The sequence below is a fragment of the Rhinoderma darwinii genome, chromosome 10 (genome assembly GCF_050947455.1).
Source record: "Rhinoderma darwinii isolate aRhiDar2 chromosome 10, aRhiDar2.hap1, whole genome shotgun sequence".
NCBI lineage: Eukaryota > Metazoa > Chordata > Amphibia > Anura > Rhinodermatidae > Rhinoderma > Rhinoderma darwinii.
Window position 1 is genome coordinate 15,074,688 of NC_134696.1, and position 22,885 is coordinate 15,097,572.

General features: G+C 40.1%; 1 protein-coding gene across 1 annotated transcript; it reads left to right on the plus strand.

The window, feature by feature from the left end:
* Nucleotides 1-3,365: 3,365 nt before the first annotated feature.
* On the plus strand, nt 3,366-6,759 carry LOC142662496 (nicotinamide N-methyltransferase-like). Its single transcript, XM_075840703.1, has 3 exons — nt 3,366-3,516; nt 5,782-5,989; nt 6,333-6,759. Exons 1-3 carry the CDS (start codon nt 3,366-3,368, stop codon nt 6,757-6,759), a joined length of 786 nt encoding a protein of 261 aa, XP_075696818.1.
* The last annotated feature ends 16,126 nt before the right edge of the window (nt 6,760-22,885 follow it).

Sequence of the window (22,885 nt, forward strand, 5' to 3'; positions counted from 1 at the left end):
TCTTGCCCATGTTGTAGAGGTTAGAGTCAGACTGATTAATTGAGTCTGTGGACAGGAGTCTTTTATACAGGTGATCATGTAAGACAGCTGTCTTTAATGCAGGCACCAAGTTGATTTGGAGCGTGTAACTGGTCTGGAGGAGGCTGAACTCTTAATGGTTGGTAGGGGATCAAATACTTATTTCTCTGTGCACAATGCAAATAAATATATAGAATTTTGACTATGTGATTTTCTATTTTTTTTTTTTTATATAATCTATCTCTCACTGGTAAAATTAACCTAGCCTAAAAATTCTAGACTGTTCATGTCTTTGACAGTGGGCAAACTTACAAAATCAGCAAGGGATCAAATACTTATTTCCTTCACTGTAGATAGATACATGTGAGACAGAATATCTACAGGACTATGCCCCCTATAGCATTGTTACTAGGTTACATAAAGTAGCTCAGCCGACTGTATTACATATGATAGGATTAGATACATGGCTCAGGAGACTGTATCACACATAATAGTTTTACATACAGGGCCCAGCGGACAGTACTACAAAGAGATAGGATTAGCTAAAGTATCCAGCACACACTATCACACATAATAGGCTTATCTACAGTGCCAAGCGGACAGTATCAGACATGGTAGCGACAGTATAACGCATGGTAGGCTTAGATACAAGTAGGGCTATATTTAGAGTTGATGCTGCCCTAGGCACATTTAGTGCTGATGCCCCTTATAACTCACTAAGTTACGGAATCAACATAGCTTGCTGACATTTCAGCTCCAGCACTGGACCCAGGAAAGGTATAATAATTGCTTTACTTTTTTATGTATTATTAATGAATTTTTTATGTTTGTGTTTTTTTACAGGTTAGGTTATTGGACTACTTTGGATTCGAGGACTATTTTGATGATGGTGGTCTTTTTATTCCTAATAAGATGGTTAACGAAAGTTGTGTATTTTTTTTTTATTTCAATAAAATATTTTCTCTGTAATTTATTTTTTTAACTTTATTACTACTGCCTTAGTAATGACCACTGGCTGATTGACAGCATCCATTACTAAGGCAGGGCTTAGTGTTAGTCTGTGAAGAGGCTAACACTAACCCCTATTATTACCCCGGTACCCACTGCCACCAGGGGTGCCAGGAAGAGCCAGGTACGAGCCTGTAGCCAAACATCTTTAGTGATGGTGGTGCACTGGGGCGGTTGCAGTGTTATTTGGATTGGAAAAACCAAAAACCTTTGCTCTTCCCACCATTGTAATGCCAACTGCGGCTATGTTGTATCTGGCTGGTTATGAAAAATGGGGCGCCCCCTCATGATTTTTGTATCCAATAATTTATTTAAAAAACCATGTGGGGTCCCCCCATTTTTCATAACCAGACAGATACAACATAGCAGCTGCAGACTAGCATTACCAGGCTGGAAAGAACCATGGTTTTTGGCCTTTGCCAGCCTAATAATACCAGCCTGTGGCCGCCCCAGTGCCTGGCCATCAGTGCAGGTGGTCGGGTACTGGATCGTACCCTGCTCTTCTTGGTACACCTGGTGGCAATGGGTAACGCGGTAATAATGGAGGTTAGTGTTAGCCTCTTCACCGGCTAACACTAAGCCCCATCTCAGTAATGGACACTGTCAATCAACCAGAAGGCATTACTAAGGAGGTAGTAATAAAGTTAAAAAAAAACCAGACACATAGAAAAAAAAAATGTATACAAAAAATAAATTTATACACAACCCTCGTTAACCATTTTATTGAGAATAAGAAAACCGCCATCATGGAAGCAGTTCTCGAATCCGACGTAGTCCAATGACAGAACCTGTAGAATAACACAAACAAAACCCTATTAGTAACACATAAAAAAGCAAAACAATTATTATATTTACCTTTCCTAGGTCTATGACAGTAAACTAAGTAGTAACAGCTCTAAGCTGTCATTGGTTAGTTTACATCAAGTGGTCCCAGGTTACCTCAGTTCATTGGCCTACTTTTAAAAGTAGGCCAATGAATTGAGTTAACAGAGCACCACGTGATATAAACTAACCAATGACAGTTTAGAGCTGTCAGTGCTTAGTTTGGCGCAGGAACACCAAAGATATGCCAGAATTTTAGCGCATGTCGGGTGTGTACGCCACAAAAAAAAACCTAGTGTGTGGTTTACTTCATATACGAAGGAGTCCCTGTGCTAGGAGCTATTAGTGGTCAATCACCTACTTTCAAAGTAAGTGAATGATTGCTAGTAAGAAGACCCTATTCACATTAGCTTTCGGCATTCTGTTGTTCTGCTCCCTCAGAGGAGCAGAATAACGAAGAGTTATTATCATATTGGATAATTCTTTTTTTTCTACCATGTGTGATACTGTCTGCAGGGCCCTATATGTAAGCCTACCACAAGGTAAGCTTAGATACAGGGCCTATGTAAAATACTGTCTGCTGGGCCCTGTATCTAAGCCTGCCACGTGGTAGGCTTAGAAACAGGGCCCCAGCAACCAAAAATCTTACTCTCCTCCTTGGCTCCGCTTTTGCCATAAGCTAAAGATGTCCGGACCAGCTCTGCGCCTGGAGCAATGAGAGTAAGTATACTATTACTATAGTAACAGAGGCTCCTGTAGTTTATTACATAGGCCCCAGTTACTATAGTATGTAAATAGGTGTGGTGCGGGAGGTCGTGGGCAATTGCGACCGCTGCGACCACTATAACTACTCCAATTTGTCACACACTATATGTCTTTACTACTCTGCATCCCATGTTACCTCTCTACAGGGAAAGTAAGAAGAGACTATATTGTCAGCAGGCAGAGGGGGAAGAAAACTGATTCTGCTCAAACCCCATCCTCCAGTAGCACAGATTAGCAGAAACACCAAGAGGAACACAGGGAAGCAAACAAAATAAATAAATGTTTTTTTAATGCTAGAAACAATGCAAATTACTTTAACACAGCTATTTACAGAATTCCTGTACTTTTGGCAAATAAATGATTAATGGTATAATCCCTCTACCTCAGATTTAAAGGGGTTCCTAATATGATATATTAAGATGGGTTTTATAAAATGGACAACCCCTTTAAACCACTATTTCATTGTTGATCATACACTTCTTTTGAAAATCTAGTCAGCAAGTTTCTTGTTGTTTTGATTTGTCTCATTGTCGCTTTAACAATAAAATACATTTGTTTATTTAAAGATAATTATTTCTCTATGTGAATTTATTATAATACAAGTTCCCATGACCGGCTCATGAATATAATAAGTCATCATGTGATAAGTTATTCTTAGTAACACACTTTGTAGATTGAATCCTGGTAATTATATAAAGACCTTGTGCCCCGGTCTAGAGGTAGTCACCCCGTCTGTGATACAGGAGTAGATGATGGATTCCAGTCCCCATAAGGTCTATCATGTACATGGCTTTGATTCCCGACAATGTCTGGAGCATTACTTTTCAGATAAACCTGACATGGCCTTTGAAGATGACGTGTTAAAATTTCCCATTGAAAATCTTAGACAACTTTTCGCGGTGGGTATGTATCCTGATTATATTACTTCTAAGACACATTGACGTGTATATTATTTTATGATTAACTGATTTAAAAAATTGTAACAACTGAATATAAATTTTGCTAATTTTTATTTTTTTGGGGGACGTGGAAAGTCACATTGCCCCAGTCATCTGAAAAATGCCAAGGAGCAGAGTAAGGTCATGGCCATTGAATATAATGAAAAAATAATGTCTCAGGGATAATTAAAATCATTGTTCTTAACTCTGTATTCTCCAAAACCCTGCAAATCTTTTGGGGAATGATGAAGGACAACTAAATTACAATTAGTTAACCCCTTAAGGACTATTTTTGGCTTTCAAAACCAAACTATATATTTATTTTTTTCATTGCCGTATTTTAAGAGCCTTAACTTCTTTTGGCGACGTAGCTCTATGATGGCTTTTGTCTTTGCAGTATGTCGTTGTAGTTGTAGTATGTTGTTGTAGTATTTATTGGCAATATTTTGAGATACATACAATTAGTTTGTTTAACTTTAGTAAATTTTTTAGGATAAAATCGAGCAAAAAATTTATTTCTGTAATTTTTAATGTTTTTTATGGTGTTTAGAACGTGGTATAAATAACATGTAAACTTGAATTTAAGGGTACCTTTTTTGGAAGGGGGGTTCGGTTAAATAGGCAAATATGCTACAGGGTTTTTTTTATTCTATGCAATACGTATTGCAATATAGTTAATATGTTTAAATTAATGTGGTGGTGCCCTACATCATTTTTAATATTGATTATTATTTTTAAAGAATAAAATATTAACAAAGGGGTTTATTTATATTTGTTTTTTGAAGGAGCAGGGACTTTTTTTGCTAAGCTTTATTAAACCTAAATTCTCTTTTATTTTTGCTCCACTAGGTGATTTAAAGCTCTGATCATATAATCACTGGTAAAATGCTTTGGAATACTTAGGGGCATCGATGAGTTAAAGGCTGGGATCAGAACTTTCTCCAACCTCTGCCATTACAGCTGGAGGCAATCTGTCAACCATCTCCGGGCTCCGGCTGCTGATCACATAGGCGCAGATCCCCTACCTGCGCGATGACCATGATGTACCTGTATGTCATGGTGCCTTTACTTAAGGCTCTTCATGACGTAAAAGTGTGTCATGGTGGCTTAGGAAGTTAAATCTGCTGTTATCTGACAATTTGCGCTACTGTCATTTTCTGACTTCTTCCAACTATGTTATTGCTGTTCAATAAAAATATCCATACTTGGAAACGAAATGCACCAACAATCATTTTCTGCTCAGGTTCCACTAATGGGCGAAATAATAAAATATTCCCATTATTCTCATGTTTGGAAGATGTTGTCATATTGGGATGTAGATGTCCCTTTCTTTGTAAAATTAAACAGCACAATAATGATAGCTCGGCAGGCTTGTTAATTGGGAGATTCTACACAGGGTCAGGTCCAGTCACGTCACAAGAACTCAAATACTAAAAGGGGCAAAATGTCATCATAGGGTAGAGCAAGACATTTTTTTTTTTACGAAAAAGCTAACAGAGGGCACCTATGAAGTATAGTCTGGAAATCGGAAACCACAGGTGTCCTTAGTGAAACTCTAGATATGATTCTTCAATGACACTGAAGGAACCAAAATGAAGCTCATAAATAGTTAAAAAGTAGACTTTATTTTCGCAAAAATGTTTTCAAGACAATAATGTCTACTCCTAGGATTTCTGAGACTGAAAAATGGGTTTAATTGAAGATCTGAACCTATATCTTCCTTTGGGACACCTTATTAGTATTTCTGTGTTACTAGTGTGTTGTCTTAGAATATGCTATCCAGTCAGGTGGGTCTACCATCCTTTTGTTTGTATGGACTATATTACACAGGAGCGCCCCATGTTTGCTAACTTCTATTTCCAGGTGAGCAGCTACACCCCTGGTTATTAAGGACACATAGGGTAAATTATATATTATCCCATCAGATGAGCACCTCACTTTAATATTCAATTGAAAACTTTTGAATGGTTCTAGTCCTCTAACTAAAGAATTATAACTTTGGTGGGACTGCTCTTAATGTACTAGTGAGAAGTATGAGATAAATATCACCAAATCTATCCCTAGAAAACATTTAAATATTAGTTTACCTGTTTTTTTATTTTTGGGTATTGGAAACCCAATATTTACATAATTTGCTAGAAGTGATAGAGACTCATGTCCTTGTTTATGCACATAATCTATGAGGGTTTAATAGATTAGATGATTTAATATTCAGAATATTTTTCTGCAGGACACATTACTGGAGACATCTTGGTTGACCTCAGTCTTGGTTCATTTATTCATCATCTATATTCAGCCTGTGAGTTCTTCAAAAACATCATAGTCCTGAAGGCCAATAACAGATGCATCATGGAGCTGAAGAGGTGGGTGGACGAACGTACAGGAGCATTTTATTGGGGCCATACATCAACACATTTTAAAGACAAGGAAGAGAACAGGTGAAGTATTTGTCCAAATATCAAGGAATACCCACTGTCATTGTGATTGTTGCTCCTGATACAACAAATATAAAGGAAGTTTTAAAAAAAAAAAATGTGTGCTCTATATAATACTTAAGTTAAACTTAAATATTCTATTACACACTCAGTTAAATATTCTTATCTGTAGGGGGCGGTATCATATAAATTAATGCTTGAAAGGTGCAGTATAAGCCTGACAATTGGTGCTTCAGCATTGGATAATTTCAAGTCTTGCAAGTCAATAGTCCAGTGCTAAGTCCTGAGCCACCATGTTGATGTTGACTGTGGGACAATCACTTTACTTGTCTTTTTGTTTTTTCAGTGAGCAGTTTGAGGACAAAGAAGGAAAACTGAGATCAGCCATTCAACATGTTGTGAAATACGACCTGGAGAAAGAGAATATGACAGACCCGCTGGTCTTACCACCGGCCGATTGTGTCATCACTGCTTGGCTTCTGGATGCTGTCAGCAAAGATCAAGAAGATGATTACATCAGATATCTGAGGAAGATCTCTAGGCTGCTAAAACCTGGAGGACACATCATAATAATTGGGAACTTAGGCACAACATATTTTACAGTCGGTAAAGACAAGTTCCATGCTTTCCCATGTAATGAGGATTTTGTCAGGAAAGCTCTAGCTGGAGAAGGTTTTATCATTGATTACTGTAAGGTCAAGGAGAGAACGGCTGTCAGTGACCTTACAGACTATAATGCCGTCATAATTATTGCAGCTCACAAGGAGAAGTAGGTTAAATTTCACAAAGTCTGCATGTCATTATTTCATATGTTAAGCTTAAAAAAAAAGATCTAACAATCAAAAAGACGCATCCTTGCAGTATAAAAGAGTAAGGAAATAATTGTTTTGTGTCTTTTTGCCCTTGCCTTGGACTGGTAACAATAGATAATTTATAATAGTGACAAGATCAAACGTGGTCATCTGGGACATGATGGGAGCCTGAAATCTTTGGATCAGCTGCTTTGTTTCTGCTTTATATGAAAAGTTTAATAAAACATAACAGATAGCATTAAACTGTGTACATTACTTGGGGAGCGGCACTTATTTGCTTTGTAGGCTTTACAAACCCTGTTTTATGAGTAGTGTTCCATTAAATGATGCCTATCTTCTTCCAAGATCATCTTCGCTATATAAGGCCCCTAACGCTTAAAAAAAAGAAGATCCCCTTATACTCTCTCTACCTCCAATTTCTCTAAGTACATGAACTTCCTATGTGACTCCCGCAGCAGGCCCAGATCGGGTGGTTGTGTGTAGACCCATCATTTTAATACAGTTCTTTCTGCCGTCATCAGCACTATATGAACTATGACCTGAGATAATACTGATACTGGAGTCACTGAGGAAACCTTATATAATAGATAAAGCTTTGGGTCTTCTTTTATTCTACTAGCTGTCATTTTATATAACCCGTAAACCTGTAATACAGCTTAGCACATACTAGATTACAATTCGGACATTCTCTCTTCTACCCTCGGATATATTTTTCTAAAGGTAAATTTAAAGAATAATATGTTCTGTGTATAAGACGATACACGACCTCTCTCCATCTAATTCATCCTAAAATATCCTGTATTACATTTAGAAGATATTTCCTCCACTGACAGCTCTGGATCCAGAACCTCCCTCCATTGTTTCTTCTGATGGGAGGATATTTGATGTATTTCCAGACCGCTGTAATAAATGATGTATTCTAGAAATAGACAGTTGTGGAGCGATACATAAAAATTATTAAACTGATGGATAAAAAGCCTTTTTCTTATTCAAAGCCAAGATACTGAGATATGTAACTACCTGCATATGAATAAAGTACTCTATATATGGGAGGTTATACATATTCTGTATCTAACCTCGTCCCTATAGCAGTCATATAACTGTGATAAAGCTTTTAATCCATTAAGTCTCATCCTTTTAACCTCTCCCCTACATCCGCCGTATATATGCGGCGCACGTCGGGTGGGGGAGTATGGAGCGGGCTTACGGGCTGAGCCCGCACCATATAACGAGCGTGTCAGCTGTGTTTTACAGACGACATTTCAGGGTAACGGGCGGCTTCCCAGTCGTATAACCAGTTAAATGACTAGAAACTGGGGGGCAGCCCACTGTAACGTTGCAACGGCCCCGCCGCGACGCGATTACTGGGTGCCGCTGGTTGGCATGGCAGCCTAGGGGCTTGATGAAGACCCCCAGGTCTGCCATCTTTGTTGGCAGGGCTTTATAGGAGAGTGTAAGTATCACGATATACTGCAATACATTAGTATTGCAGTATATTATGCAAGCAATCCAACGACTGCTGGTTGAAGTCCCCTAGGGGGACAAGTAAAAAAACAATAAGCTAAAGCTTTTTTAATATATAAAAAAGAAAATTAAAAGTTCAAAAGAAAAAATCTTTTCCCATTTTCCCTCAAGTACAATGTGAAGAAAAGTAAAAAATTAACATAACTGGTATTGACGTATCCAAAAAAAAGTCTGAACTATTACAATATATCATTATTTAGTCCGTACAGTGAACAGCGTAATATCTGTTCTTTGGTTACTTCATTTTCCACAAAAAATGGAATAAAAAATGATCAAAAAGTCTCTTGTACCAAAATGGTACCATTAGAAAGTACAGCTCATCTTGCAAAAAATAAGCCCTCATACCGCTCAATAGACGGGAAAATAAAAAAGTTATGGTTCTCAGAATATGGCATCAAAATGAAAATTTTATTTTTAACAATCAATTTTTTTCATGTAAAAGTAATAAAACATAAAAAAACGCTATAAATTTGGTATCCCCATAATCATATTGACCCGCAGATTACAGATGACATGCCATTTTTACCGCACGGTGAATGCCGTAGAAACAACCCCCCCCCCCATAAAGATTGAGGAATCACAGATTTTTTCCAGTTCTACACCACAAATATTGTTTTTTCCAGTTTCCCACTACTTTATATGGTACAAACATGTTGTCATTAAAATATATAACTCGTCCGGCAAAAAAAAAAGCCCTCATACTGCAATATTGATGTAAAAAATAAAACGTTATGGCTTTTAGAAGGTGGGGAGGAAAAAGCGAAAGTGAAAATCCAAAAAATGGCTGCAGCAGGAAAGGGTTAATACATTTAATAAACATGGATATTGTGCTAACAGCAACATCTTGTCAAAATTGATTGGGAGATTATATCATCCACGTAATACTTTCCATACCGCTAACATGTCCCTAAAACAGAACGTTCTGCGTATTCCTAAGGGCAAATCGGGTTGTTTAGCATGGATCACCCTTAAAGGTGTTAAAGGGGGAGAGAGAAAAGATTCTAACAAGGTGTTAGTAAATTTGTTATAACCCTTGGCCCAGTTACATATGTACAGCCAAAGACAGACTCGATTATATAAGCCAACATTTGTGAGGTCTTCTTGTGTTTTGTCTGCCATTAAACAGTGTAGAGATATCCACTAGAACCGTAGCTAAAAAGATGGTTTCAAAACTTTACCAACTTCTTGTTAGTGATTCAGAAACACCCTCATTTATAACAAAATGGGAAAAAGAACTTGGTAGAACGTTTACTAAGGAACAGACTGATAGAATTTTGAAAAATTCCCATTCTCACTCTAGCTCCACAAAGATTCAGGAACTAAATTACAAATTAGTGGCACATTGGTATAAGACACCGGAGCTCTTGAATAGAATTGATTCTAACCAAAGCCCAATATGCTGGCGCTGTAGGAAAGAAGCGGGCACCATGTCACATATCTGGTTTAATTGCAACCTTATCAAACCATTTTGGACTAAGATAGAAACGATCATAAACAAGGTTCTCAATAAAAAACTCACTTTGACGTGAGAACTTGCAATTCTTAACTTTGATATGTCCTTTCAGATTATAAACCATAAATCTATTATTCCGTATTTCTTAAGTACAGCAAAACTCATAATTGCTCGTCACTGGAGGGAGACGGATACACCATCTGTTTCAGAATGGAATAACGAAATTTGTTTACTACAGTCCTTTGAAAAAACTAATTGGTCAATAGAACAAAATCTAGATAAATACTTCACGATTTGGGACGGATGGATTAAAGCACAAAAATCTTATGATCTTATTAGACTTTTGTGACCGGGTGAGGTGTCCGTCTCCTCTTAAACTCATAATTTTGGAATATTTTGATGTCCGTCAATTCCTTTTTTCTTTTTAGCTTGTACAAAATACATTTCAAACTCATATCAGCACAGACAATTGTTAGTTTACCCTTTGTTCTCTTATTACAATTTGTATTTGTATACTTTGTAACTCCTAACCCTCTTCCCTTCCTTTCTGTACTCTCCTTCCATACCCCTCCTTTCCTATGTTTTAAAAGAAAAACTTAAATAAAGAATTTATTAAAAAAAACAGTGTAGAGATATACGTGGCCGTTTACCTTTCCATATAAATGTGGATAATCTCTTATTAATGTTTTAATATCTAGATTCTTCAGTACAAATGGAAGATTTTGTATTGGATATAACAAACAGGCAAAGCTTATCATCTGAATCAGGTAGCATTTACCTAGTGGAGGAAATATGGAAATCTTCAAAACCGGAAATATGTATTTGTGTTTTAGGAGCATCATACATACACTGTTTGATCCGCATAAATGAGTGTTAAAAAAACATGCAATCTAGAACTTGAAAAAGCCACGTCTAGGACAGATTATCAAACGTCTTTTTGATGTCAAAAGTTATTACCGCTGCTTTACTCCTCAACACTGCTATTGCTGTAGCCTACATTAAAAGAACGTTGTCGCTTTAATGATCATTATCACGGAGAAACTCCCGCCACCTTCATAAGCACTTCTGATCTGCTGGGGTCATACATCAAATATGGAGGACCTTAGGGGTGTGCGACCGGTGCCTTTGCACAGGGCGCATCACTCCAGCAGGTGGAAGGGGGCGCTGCGCTGGCTTCCTTCCCCTGCCTCTTTCAGAAGCGCCCGGGCGCTACTTCACTCAGTAGCGTCGCTACCACTCTAGCAGACATAACGGCTGTTATTGGCGACACCGGGCATGAGGGCGCCCGCTTCGGGCCCCCGTTGGTGACGGCATGGTTAGCAGCCGCTGCGACTGCTACAGTGGTAGCGACGGCACTATAGCAGAGCAGGGAGGTATCTCCCTTATCTGCTATCTACTAGTCCCACTTTAGCTCCCTGAAGGAGCGGAATCACCGTGTGTCCGTGGGTCCTGCTCCGCTTGATGTCTCTGTCCATATATGGACAGTGATATCAGGGGAAATTCCTGAAGCGTAATCCCCGTAACACAGCATTGCAGACGCTGTGACCATGGATTCCACTCCAGGAGTAGCCAATCACGTCACTGTCCATAAATGGACACAGATGACAGGGGCTTCTCCAGGAGTGGAGTCCCTGTTCACAGCGTCGGCAACGCTGTGGACGGGGATTCCGCTTCAGGAGTTTCCCCTGATGTCACTGTCCATATATGGACAGAGACATCAAGCGGAGCGCTCCAGGAGTGGAATCCCTGGTCACACGGGGGTTCCACTCATTCAGGGAGCTACAGTGGCACTATCTACAGGAAGGGGGGGGTGATATCTACAAGGGGGCTGTGAGCTGTGTGGCACTACCTACAAGGAGGCTATGCGGCACTATCTACAAGGGGGCTGTGCGGCGCTCTCTACAAGGGGGCTGTGCGGCACTATCTATAAGGGGCTGTGTGGTGCTATCTACAAAGGGAATTTGTGGCACTATCTACAAGGGGCTGTGTGGCACTACCTACAAGTGGCTGTGTGGCACTACCTACAAGGGGCTCTGTGGCACTACCTACAAGGGTCTGTGTGGCACTATCTACAGGAGGAATCTTTGAGTGGGGGGCTGATGGTCATTTTACTGTCAGTGAGGGGCTGATAGTCATTTTACTGTCAGTGGGGTGCTGATGGTCATTTTACTGTGAGTGGGGGAGCTGATGGTCATTTACTTTGAGGGGCGGGCTGATGGTCATTTTACTGTGAGTGGGGGAAGGGGCTGATGGTCATTACTGTAAGTGGCGGGTTGATGGTCATTTTACTGTGAGTGGGGGGGCTGATGGTCATTTTACTGTGAGTGGCAGGCTGATGGTCATTTTACTGTGAGTGGGGGTCTGATAGACATTTTACTGTGAGTGGGGGCTGATGGTTATTTTACTGTGAGTGGGGGCTGATGGTCATTTTACTGTGAGTGGGGGGCTGATGGTCTTCAAGTTGTTTCTACCTCTGAGCTCTAATTGAAATGAATATAATGCAGAAAATACCTGCGGCGCTCGTTTGGAGATTTTTCGCCTGCGTCTTTTGCATTAGCTTCAATGGCTTAAGAAAAAAATGCAAAAAAAAAAGGTCAAACAACGCTGTCAATTCCTGAATGAATTTTGAGGCAGATTTTTTTTTGCCTTACAAAAAACGCTGTGTGAACATACCCTACAAGTGTAGAGTGTGTTTTTTTGCCATTTTCTGTCTTTCTCAAAATTATTTTTGGTAGGCGTGCCCTGAGGACATTTTATTTTTCCAGTTCTGCCTCGAGTCCGAAAAGGTAGAGAAACTCTGTACTAGGCGACAGGATCATCCCCCGGCCGACGCAAGGATCTCGTCGTGGGGCACTTAAGGGGCATTATATTTTTTTATGGGAAATTTATTTTTAAGATGAGGTGGGTCACCGAAAGATCATTTTGCACGGGGTGCCATCTATCCTAAGGCCGGCCCTGTGGAGGACACTTCCATATAATCGATCCTTTTTTCCTGTGCCAGACGAAATAATTTAACTTTTACCGGAAAATGATCAGATAGAACTTTTGGATTCATTACAGATGCACGCAACTGATCCAAAATAGCTGAAGAGATTAATAAGTAGTCTATTTGTGAAAATGAAGTATATGCATGCAAAAAAAAAGTATTAAAAAAAATTGTGTAGATCAATTGTGGCCAGCCGAGACCCTGACTGTCTATGCGCTGTCGATCTGTCCTCAGTTGCTTCTGGAACCAGAGTGAAGTTCCCCCTACTATTTTGAGAGGGATTGGATCCATATGCAGTTCTCAAATACTGACATGAAGACATCATCAGCCACATTAGGACCATAGATATTATAAATCCAGGCTAATTTGCTTGAAAATTGTAGCAAAACCCAAATCCCACGTCCATCATTCGAGGTTTCAACTTCCAACACTTCAGCCTGTAAATCCTTATGGAACAGAATAATCACTCTGGCTTTTTTATCAATTGCATCAGCCCCCACAACTTGGCCAACTCTGCTTCAATTTCAAAAGTTCCTTTGCCGCCAAATTTATTTCTTGGAGAAGCGCTAAATTAGTGTGTAATTTTTATAAATGGTTGGGTGGATATTTAGTTTACATAATTATTGACAGTTTCGACATAGTTTATCCAGTAACTCGGGACGTAAAATTTATGGTCGGAGAGTTGACATTAGCCAAAACATATTTTTAACCATCCTCCCCGAAACTTCTCTGAGTAGACCCACCCAAGCATTTAAAAACAAACAAACCCGATGAGTTTACTTTTTGTAACTTCCATTTATCAGTGCGAAAGGTCATAATCATATAAGCTTAACATCCTACTATATAAGAATAGAGGCCACAGCTCCTAACCCCAGCCAACCCTTCTCTCTCTCACTCCTCCTTCCCTATATTCATATATATATATATATATATATATATATATATATGTATATATATAAAAATATATATATAATATATATATATATGTATGTGTGTATATATGTATGTGTATGTATATATATATATATATGTATATATATATACAGTGAAGGAAATAAGTATTTGATCCCTTGCTGATTTTGTAAGTTTGCCCACTGTCAAAGACATGAACAGTCTAGAATTTTTAGGCTAGGTTAATTTTACCAGAGAGAGATAGATTATATATAAAAAAAAAAAAACAGAAAATCACATTGTCAAAATTCTAGATATTTATTTGCATTGTGCACAGATAAATAATTATTTGATCCCTTAGGCAAACAAGACTTAATACTTGGTGGCAAAACCCTTGTTGGCAAGCGCAGCAGTCAGACGTTTTTTGTAGTTGATGATGAGGTTTGCACACATGTTAGATGGAATTTTGGCCCACTCCTCTTTGCAGGTCATCTGTAAATCATTAAGATTTTGAGTCTGTCGCTTGGCAACTCGGATCTTCAGCTCCCTCCATAAGTTTTCGATGGGATTAAGTTCTGGAGACTGGCTAGGCCACTCCATGACCTTAATGTGCTTCTTTTTGAGCCACTCCTTTGTTGCCTTGGCTGTATGATTTGGGTCATTGTCATGCTGGAAGACCCAGCCACGAGCCATTTTTAATGTCCTGGTGGAGGGAAGGAGGTTGTCTTTCAGGATTTGACGGTACATGGCTCCATCCATTCTCCCATTGATGTGGTGAAGTATTCCTGTGCCCTTAGCAGAGAAACACCCCCAAAACATAATGTTCCACCTCCATGCTTGACAGTGGGGACGGTGTTCTTTGGGTCATAGGCAGCATTTCTCTTCCTCCAAACACGGCGAGTTGAGTTAATGCCAAAGAGCTCAATTTTAGTCTCATCTGACCACAGCACCTTCTCCCAATCACTCTCAGAATCATCCAGATATTCATTCACAAACTTCAGACGGGCCTGTACATGTGCCTTCTTGAGCAGGGGGACCTTGCGGACACTGCAGGATTTTAATCCATTACGGCGTAATGTGTTACCAATGGTTTTCTTTGTGACTGTGGTCCCAGCGGCCTTGAGATCATTAACAAGTTCCCCCCGTGTAGTTTTCGACTGAGCTCTCACCTTCCTCAGGATCAAGGATACCCCACAAGGTGAGATTTTGCATGGAGCCCCAGATCGATGTCGATTGACCGTCATTTTGTATGTCTTCCATTTTCTTACTATTGCACCAACAGTTGTATCCTTCTCACACAGCGTCTTACTTATGGCTTTGTAGCCCATTCCAGCCTTGTGCAGGTCTATGATCTTGTCCCTGACATCCTTAGAAATCTCTTTGGTCTTGCCCATGTTGTAGAGGTTAGAGTCAGACTGATTAATTGACTCTGTGGACAGGAGTCTTTTATACAGGTGACCATTTAAGACAGCTGTCTTTAATGCAGGCACCAAGTTGATTTGGAGCGTGTAACTGGTCGGGAGGAGGCTGAACTCTTAATGGTTGGTAGGGGATCAAATACTTATTTCTCTGTGCACAATACAAATAAATATATATAATTTTGACTATGTGATTTTCTTTTTTATATATATATATATATATATATATATATATATATATATATATATATATATATATAATCTATCTCTCACTGGTAAAATTAACCTAGCCTAAAAATTCTAGACTGTTCATGTCTTTGACAGTGGGCAGACTTACAAAATCAGCAAGGGATCAAATACTTATTTCTTTCACTGTATGTGTGTGTGTGTGTGTGTGTGTGTGTGTGTGTGTGTGTGTGTGTGTGTGTGTGTGTGTGTGTGTGTGTGTGTGTGTGTGTGTGTGTGTGTGTGTGTGTGTGTGTGTGTGTAGGTTCAGGTTTGCTGGCTGGGTATTTCTCTCACACTAATATTCCCAGATGTTCTCTATTTGGTTTTAGACCAAATTGGGACATGGTAAACCTGTCAGTGGTAAGCGTCCAGAGGACATGATATGTGTGCAAATTAAATGGTCAGTGACAAACATCCCGCGGGCAGCATATCTTCAAAATCTTTTGTAATTAATTGTAAATAAAGGTATCTCCGCTCTCTTATGAATGTGACAATTGCTTGGGAATTGTGTAATTTTTTGGAACTTTCATTAAAATTTAAATTTATGGTTGTACTAACCATTTAAGGCACCTTTACACGGGCCAATGATCGAGCAAACGAGTGTGCCTTCGAAACCTTATTTCCAATCATTGCCCTGTGTAAACAGTTCAATGATCAGCCGGCTGATCTGCTCGCTTACGCGGCCAATAAAATGGTCGCCAGGCGGCAGCACATCTCCCTGTGTAAATGATTGTTCATCCCCACACATAACCCATCATTGCTCCTTGCCAAAGGAGCAAATGAGCGCTGATCAAGGAGCCATATCGGACTGTGTAAAAGGACCATTACTGTATACACTGAGTGTTTGTTTTTGTTAGCAGGCACACCAATGGTACGGTGCCATTAGACTTTATTGTGTGCACTGGGGTAAAGTATAAGTCGTGAGTCGTGACTGTGTTGTTATCCCAGCTTGTGTTATTCTCAGAAGGTTGTCCAGTTATAAGCAGGAGAGAGCCGATGGAATACGGAGGAGTACGACCACGTAGAGCTGGTGAAGCAGTCTGATAGGAAACCCAGAGAACTCTGTATTTAGGATGAACATCCTATTCTTTAAATTTTTTACTTTGTTATAGTGAACATCACTGATATGTATTTCATTTTATTTATGTTATGTTATACGTAGAATGCTGAATCAATTTTTTTATTTTTTTTAAAATGTTACTGATTTATATTTCTCTTAGACTTTCTTCCTATCTCCTTCATTATTCAGAGCGCTGGTTTTATTTTGTGCATATTAGGTATAAAAAGGCATAAGGTATAAAAAAAATTATGCGCCCAGCCGCACCATCTTCACCTAAACTACACGGAGTGCCAAGTCATATTTTTTCTAATAAGACCGCAAAGAGTGCCCAGCCACACTGGCCATAACCAGACCACACAGAGCGGGTGCAGGATTTCCTAGAGGATCATGAGTACATAGCGCTGGTTATACACACTTCACTGCCTGTCGGATTAGGAGGTTTGCAGTGAATAATCGCAGAATTGGTTACCATTTGATTTCTTTGTTTTTCATTTCAGTTTATTGCTGCACCAATTGTTTTTTGTGGTTAAAGGGATTATTGTAATTTCTTAAATAAATGTTTTGCATGTTACTTTTTCATATTAAATTAGGAATGTATAATTATTACTGATTTGGTTCTTGAACGCTGACTTATAGCATTATACTAAATATTTATAAATTCTTTAAGGCGTTGTTCACTTTGAGATGTCCCTACTTGTTACATTGGTCCCTTGACCCACGATGTTATAAAGAAATCCAGATCCATTAAAGAGTTTTGACATTTACTTTCATAGTGTGGCACCGCCTGATGTTTAAAGTGTATAGCAATTTAGAGATGCACCTCATGTGCTGAGTGCTCATGGACAAACATGCTCATTTACTCTCCCCACAGCCAGGTCTCAGACTATGTAAAAAGTTTTTTGTCCAGCTTGTCAGGGAAGGAGCAGAGATTCTACAGTAGTATGGCATTATAGCTTAGGAGTAGAGATGAGCGAACCGGGACAACCGAACCCGGTTTCGGTCCGAACTTCCGGTAAAGTTCGGTTCGCAGCGAATCCGAACTTCACCGGGTTCGGCCGAACCCGTTTTGACCGAACCCGGTCAAAAACATTATACAAATCGGCAGCCACTTATCTCTATCAATCACTGATAGAGAAAAGAGGCTGCTGATTAAAAATAAAATAAAAAGCATTTCATACGTACCCGGTCGTTGTCTTAGTGACGAGTCCCTCTTCTTCCTCCAGTCCGACCTTTTCTGACGCGGCAGCCTGTGATTGGCTGCAGAGGCCTCTGCAGCCTGTGATTGGCTGCAGAGGCCGCGGCAGCCTGTGATTGGCTGCAGCGCTCACATGGGCTGCATCGTCATCAAGGAATGTCGGGCCGGATGTCGAGAGGGACGCGTCACCAAGGCAACGGCCAGGAGACCGGACTGGAGGAAGCAGAAAGTTCTCGGTAAGTATGAACGTCTTTTTTTTTACAGGTACTGTGATCGGTAGTCACTGTCCAGGGTACTGAAACAGTTACTGCCGATCAGTTAACTCTTTCAACACCCTGGACAGTGACTATTTAGGGTATGTGCACACACACTAATTACGTCCGTAAATGACGGACGTATTTCGGCCGCAAGTACCGGACCGAACACAGTGCAGGGAGCCGGGCTCCTAGCATCATAGTTATGTACGATGCTAGGAGTCCCTGCCTCTCTGCAGGACAACGGTCCCGTACTGTAATCATGTTTTCAGTACGGGACAGTAGTTCCACGGAGAGGCAGGGACTCCTAGCATCGTACATAAATATGATGCTAGGAGCCCGGCTCCCTGCAGGGTGTTCGGTCCGGTACTTGCGGCCGAAATACGTCCGTCCATTACGGACGTAATTAGTGTGTGTGCACATACCCTTACTGACGTCGCCTAGCAACGCTGCCGTAATGACGGGTGCACACATGTAGCCACCCGTCATTACGGGGCCTCATGCACACGACCATAAAAACACCCGTTATCACGGGTCGTAATTACGACCCGAAATAGCGGGCCCATAGACTTCTGTTAGCCACGGGTACCTTCCCGTTTTCTCACGGGAAGGTGCCCGTGCCGTTAAAAAGATAGAACATGTTCTATTTTTTTATTTTACGGGCCGTGCTCGTAATTACGACTCGTAACTACGAGCACGGCCGGCCGGCCACGGGCAGCCGGCCGCTTTTGCGAACCGTGCTGTCATTATAATTATAGCAGCACGGCCCGAAAAATAGAACATGTTCTATTTTTTTAACGGCACGGGCACCTTCCCGTGAGAATACGGAAAGGTACCCGTGGGTAACAGAAGTCTATGAGCCCGTTATTGCGGGTCGTAATTACGACCCGCAATAACGGGTATTTTTACGGTCGTGTGCATGATGGGAGCACGGCTCGGAAAAACGAACGGCTGCCCGTGCTCATCTCCTGAAATAATCTGTGCTGCCTTAAACTTTGTGGACAGGTCAGGATCCTGTTTCTTTTAAATGCTGCTAGGGAACCCGCTCGATCCACTATATAAGGCTACGCTACAGTGCAGCATTTAAAAGAAACAGGATCCTGACCTGTCCACAGAATTTAAGGCAGCACAGAGTATTTCAGGAGATGAGCGTGCAGATTCAGTGCTGCTGTGAACTCTGCTCTTACCATTACGTAGCTCTCAGTCTGTTATCTCTCCTCCACTCCTGTCCTCAAGAACACCTTCACATGATTGGCAAGTCACCACGTAATGGTAAGAGCAGAGTTCACAGCAGCACAGAGTATTTCAGGAGATGAGCGTGCAGATCTTGTGCGTGGTGGTGACTTGCCAATCATGTGAACGTGTTATAGAGGACAGGAGTGGAGGAGATGTAACAGACTGAGCTACGTAATGGTAAGAACAGAGTTCACAGCAGCACAGAGTATTTCAGGAGAGGAGCGTGCAGATTCAGTGCTGCTGTGAACTCTGCTCTTACCATTACGTAGCTCAGTCTGTTACCTCTCCTCCACTCCTGTCCTCAATAACACCTTCACATGATTGGCAAGTCACCACCCCGCACAAGATCCGCACGCTCATCTCCTGAAATACTCTGTGCTGCTGTGAACTCTGCTCTTACCATTACGTGGTGACTTGCCAATCATGTGAAGGTGTTCTGGAGGACAGGAGTGGAAGAGAGGTAACAGACTGAGAGCTACGTAATGGTAAGAGCAGAGTTCGCAGCAGCACTGAATCTGAACGCTCATCTCCTGAAATACTCTGTGCTGCCTTAAACTATATGGACAGGTCAGGATCCTGTTTCTTTTAAATGCTGCACTGTAGCGCAGCCTTATATAGTGGATCGAGCGGGTTCCCCAGCAGCATTTAAAAGAAACCGTGTTTGTGTATGTGTGTGTTTGGGTATGTGACTTTGTCTGTTTTTGTTTTTATATGTGTGTTTGTGTATATGTGTGTGTATATATGGGTGTGTTTGTGTATATGTGTTTTGTGTATATGTTTGTGTATATATGGGTGTATTTGTGTATATGTTTGTGTGTAGATGTTTGTGTGTGTTTTTGTATATGTGTATATGTGTGTATATGGGTGTGTGTTTGTGTGTATATATGGGTGTGTTTGTGTATATGTGTTTGTGTATATGTGTGTTTGGGTATGTGTGTTTTTGTTTGTATATGTGTTTGTGTATATGTGTTCGTGTATGTGTGTATAACTGTGTGTGTGTGTGTGTTTGGATATGTGTGTTTTTGTTTGTATATGTGTGAGTTCGTGTATATGTGTGTTTGTCTGTTTATGTGTGTGTGTGTGTGTGTGTGTGTATATCTTGTTGTGTTTGTGTATATATGTGTGTGTCTGTGTATGGTTGTTTGTTTGTGTGTGCGTGTATATATGTGTGTAGGTGAGTAGAAGTATTGGTATTGTTCACATTGATAACTGTTTTTTTATGTTGTTGCAGATTTTGATGTACCGATTGGACTACATCTTCAATTCGTTGGACTACTGCGTAGATCTGCGTTTTTTCAAATTTTAATAAAATGGTTAACGAGGGTTTTGTTGGGGATTTCTTATTTCAATAAAAAAGAATTGTCTTTGTGTTTTTTTTTCAAACTTTATTAGTGCCTAGATAATGGCAGTTGGCTGATTGACAGCATCCATTATTAAGGCGGTACTTAGTGTTAGCCGGTGCAGAGGCTAGCACTAACCACCCATTATTACCCCGGTACCCACCACCACCAGGGGTGCCGGGAAGAGCTTGGTACGATCCAGTACCCGACCATCTGTTGTGATGGTCGGGTACTGGGGCGGCCGTAGGCTGGTATTATGAGGCTGGGAAGGGCCAAAATCAGTGGACCTTCCCACCCTTGTAATGCTAGGCTGCAGCTGCTGTGTTGTATCGGGCTGGTTATAAAAATGGGGGGGACCCCCACGTCGTTTTTTTTTTTGAATTTAACAAATTTAGCAATAGACGGGTCCCCCACATTTTTAATAACCAGCCATATACAAGGCCGCAGCAGTCTGGCATTACATGGGTGGGAAGGGCCACTGGTTTTGTCCATTCCCAGGCTAATAACACTGTGTTGTATGTGGCTGGTTATGATAAATTGGGTGGAACCCCATGTCTTTTTAAAAAAAAAAATGTAAATAAATAAATAATTTAAAAAAAATGACGTGGGGTCCCCCCCACTTTTATAACCAGCCAGATACAACACAGCAGCAGCAGCCTAGCATTACAAGGGTGGGAAGGTCCACTGTTTTTGGCCCTTCCCAGCCTCATAATACCAGCCTGCGGCCGCCCCAGGGCCCGACCATCACAACAGATGGTCGGGTACTGGATCGTACCTGGCTCTTCCCGGCACCCCTGGTGGTTTTGGGTACCGGGGTAATAATGGTGGTTAGTGTTAGCCTCTGCACCGGCTAACACTAAGCCTCGCCTTAGTAATGGATGTTGTCACTCAGACAGCGGCCATTACTAAAGTGGTAATAATAAAATTTGAAAAGACAAAGATATAGATAAAATATTTTATTGAAATAAAGCACCCCCAACACAACCCTCATTAACCATTTTATTGTAGAAAAAAAAAACGTCATCTAAGTAGTCCTCGAAACCGACGTAGTCCAAACACCAAACCTGTAAAAAAAAAAAAAAAATGAAATAAAACATGTCGTAGGCTTAGATTCAGTTTAATGTGTGATACTGACTGTTATACCATGTATAGAAGCCTGCCGTGAAGTTGACTTAGATACAGGGCGCCAGCAGACAGTATCATACATGGCCATACATACATATATACAAATATACATACATACATATATACAAACATACATACATATATACAAGCATGCACATATATACATGCAAATATACATACATGCAAACATACACACATATATACATGCAAACTATCATACATACATGCATACACACACACATGAAAACATACATACAAACAAACATGCAAAGATACATACATACATATATACAAGCATGCACAAATATACATGCAAACATAAATACATGCAAACATAATTACATACATGCACATATATATAAACATACATGCAAACATACATGCAAAAATAAAAACATGCAAACATACATACATGCACATATATACATACATACATGACAACATACATACAAACATACATGACAACATACATACATGCAAACATACATACATGCAAACATACATACACACATGCAAACATATATACATGCAAATATACATACAAACATGCACATGTATACATACATGCCAACATACATGCAAACATACATGCACATATATACATACATACATGACAACATACATACATGCAAATATACATACATACACACATGCACATATATACATACATGCCAACATACATGCACATATATACATACATGACAACATACATGCATAGGTGACAACATACATACATATATATATACACACATGCAAATATACATACAAACATGCATACATACATGCAAACATACATTCATGCAAACACACATACATGCAAACATACATACATACAAATATACATACACACATGCACATATATACATACATGACAACATACATACATACATGACAACATACATGCAAAAATACATACATGCAAACATACATACATACATACATATATGCAAATATATACATGCAAATATACATACAAACATGCACATATATACATACATGCCAACATACATGCACAGATATACATACATACATACATGACAACATACATACATGCCAACATACATACATACATGCCAACATACATACATGCCAAAAAATAATAATAATACGTTCATACTTACTTTCCTCCTGTCCGGCCTCTAGCGATGACGTTTCATTCATGTCGCCGCTGCAGCCTGTGATTGGCTGCAGAGGCGGTCACGTGGGATGAAGCGTCATCCTGACGTGCGTGACCGCCACTACGGCCTGTGATTGGCTGCAGCGGCGAAAGGGATGAAACGTCATCGCTGGAGGCCGGACAGGAGGAAAGTAAGTACGAACGTATAATTTTTATTTTTTTATTACATAAATAGTGTTTTCCGCGCGCCGAGCATGTAC

Excerpts from the sequence above, each read along its gene's own strand:
- LOC142662496 (XM_075840703.1), top strand. The coding sequence starts at position 3,366 with ATGGATTCCAGTCCCCATAAGGTCTATCATGTACATGGCTTTGATTCC. Across the intron at positions 3,517-5,781 it reads TAGACAACTTTTCGCGGTGG|GACACATTACTGGAGACATC; the intron begins GTATGTATCCTG and ends ATTTTTCTGCAG. Across the intron at positions 5,990-6,332 it reads AAAGACAAGGAAGAGAACAG|TGAGCAGTTTGAGGACAAAG; the intron begins GTGAAGTATTTG and ends TTGTTTTTTCAG.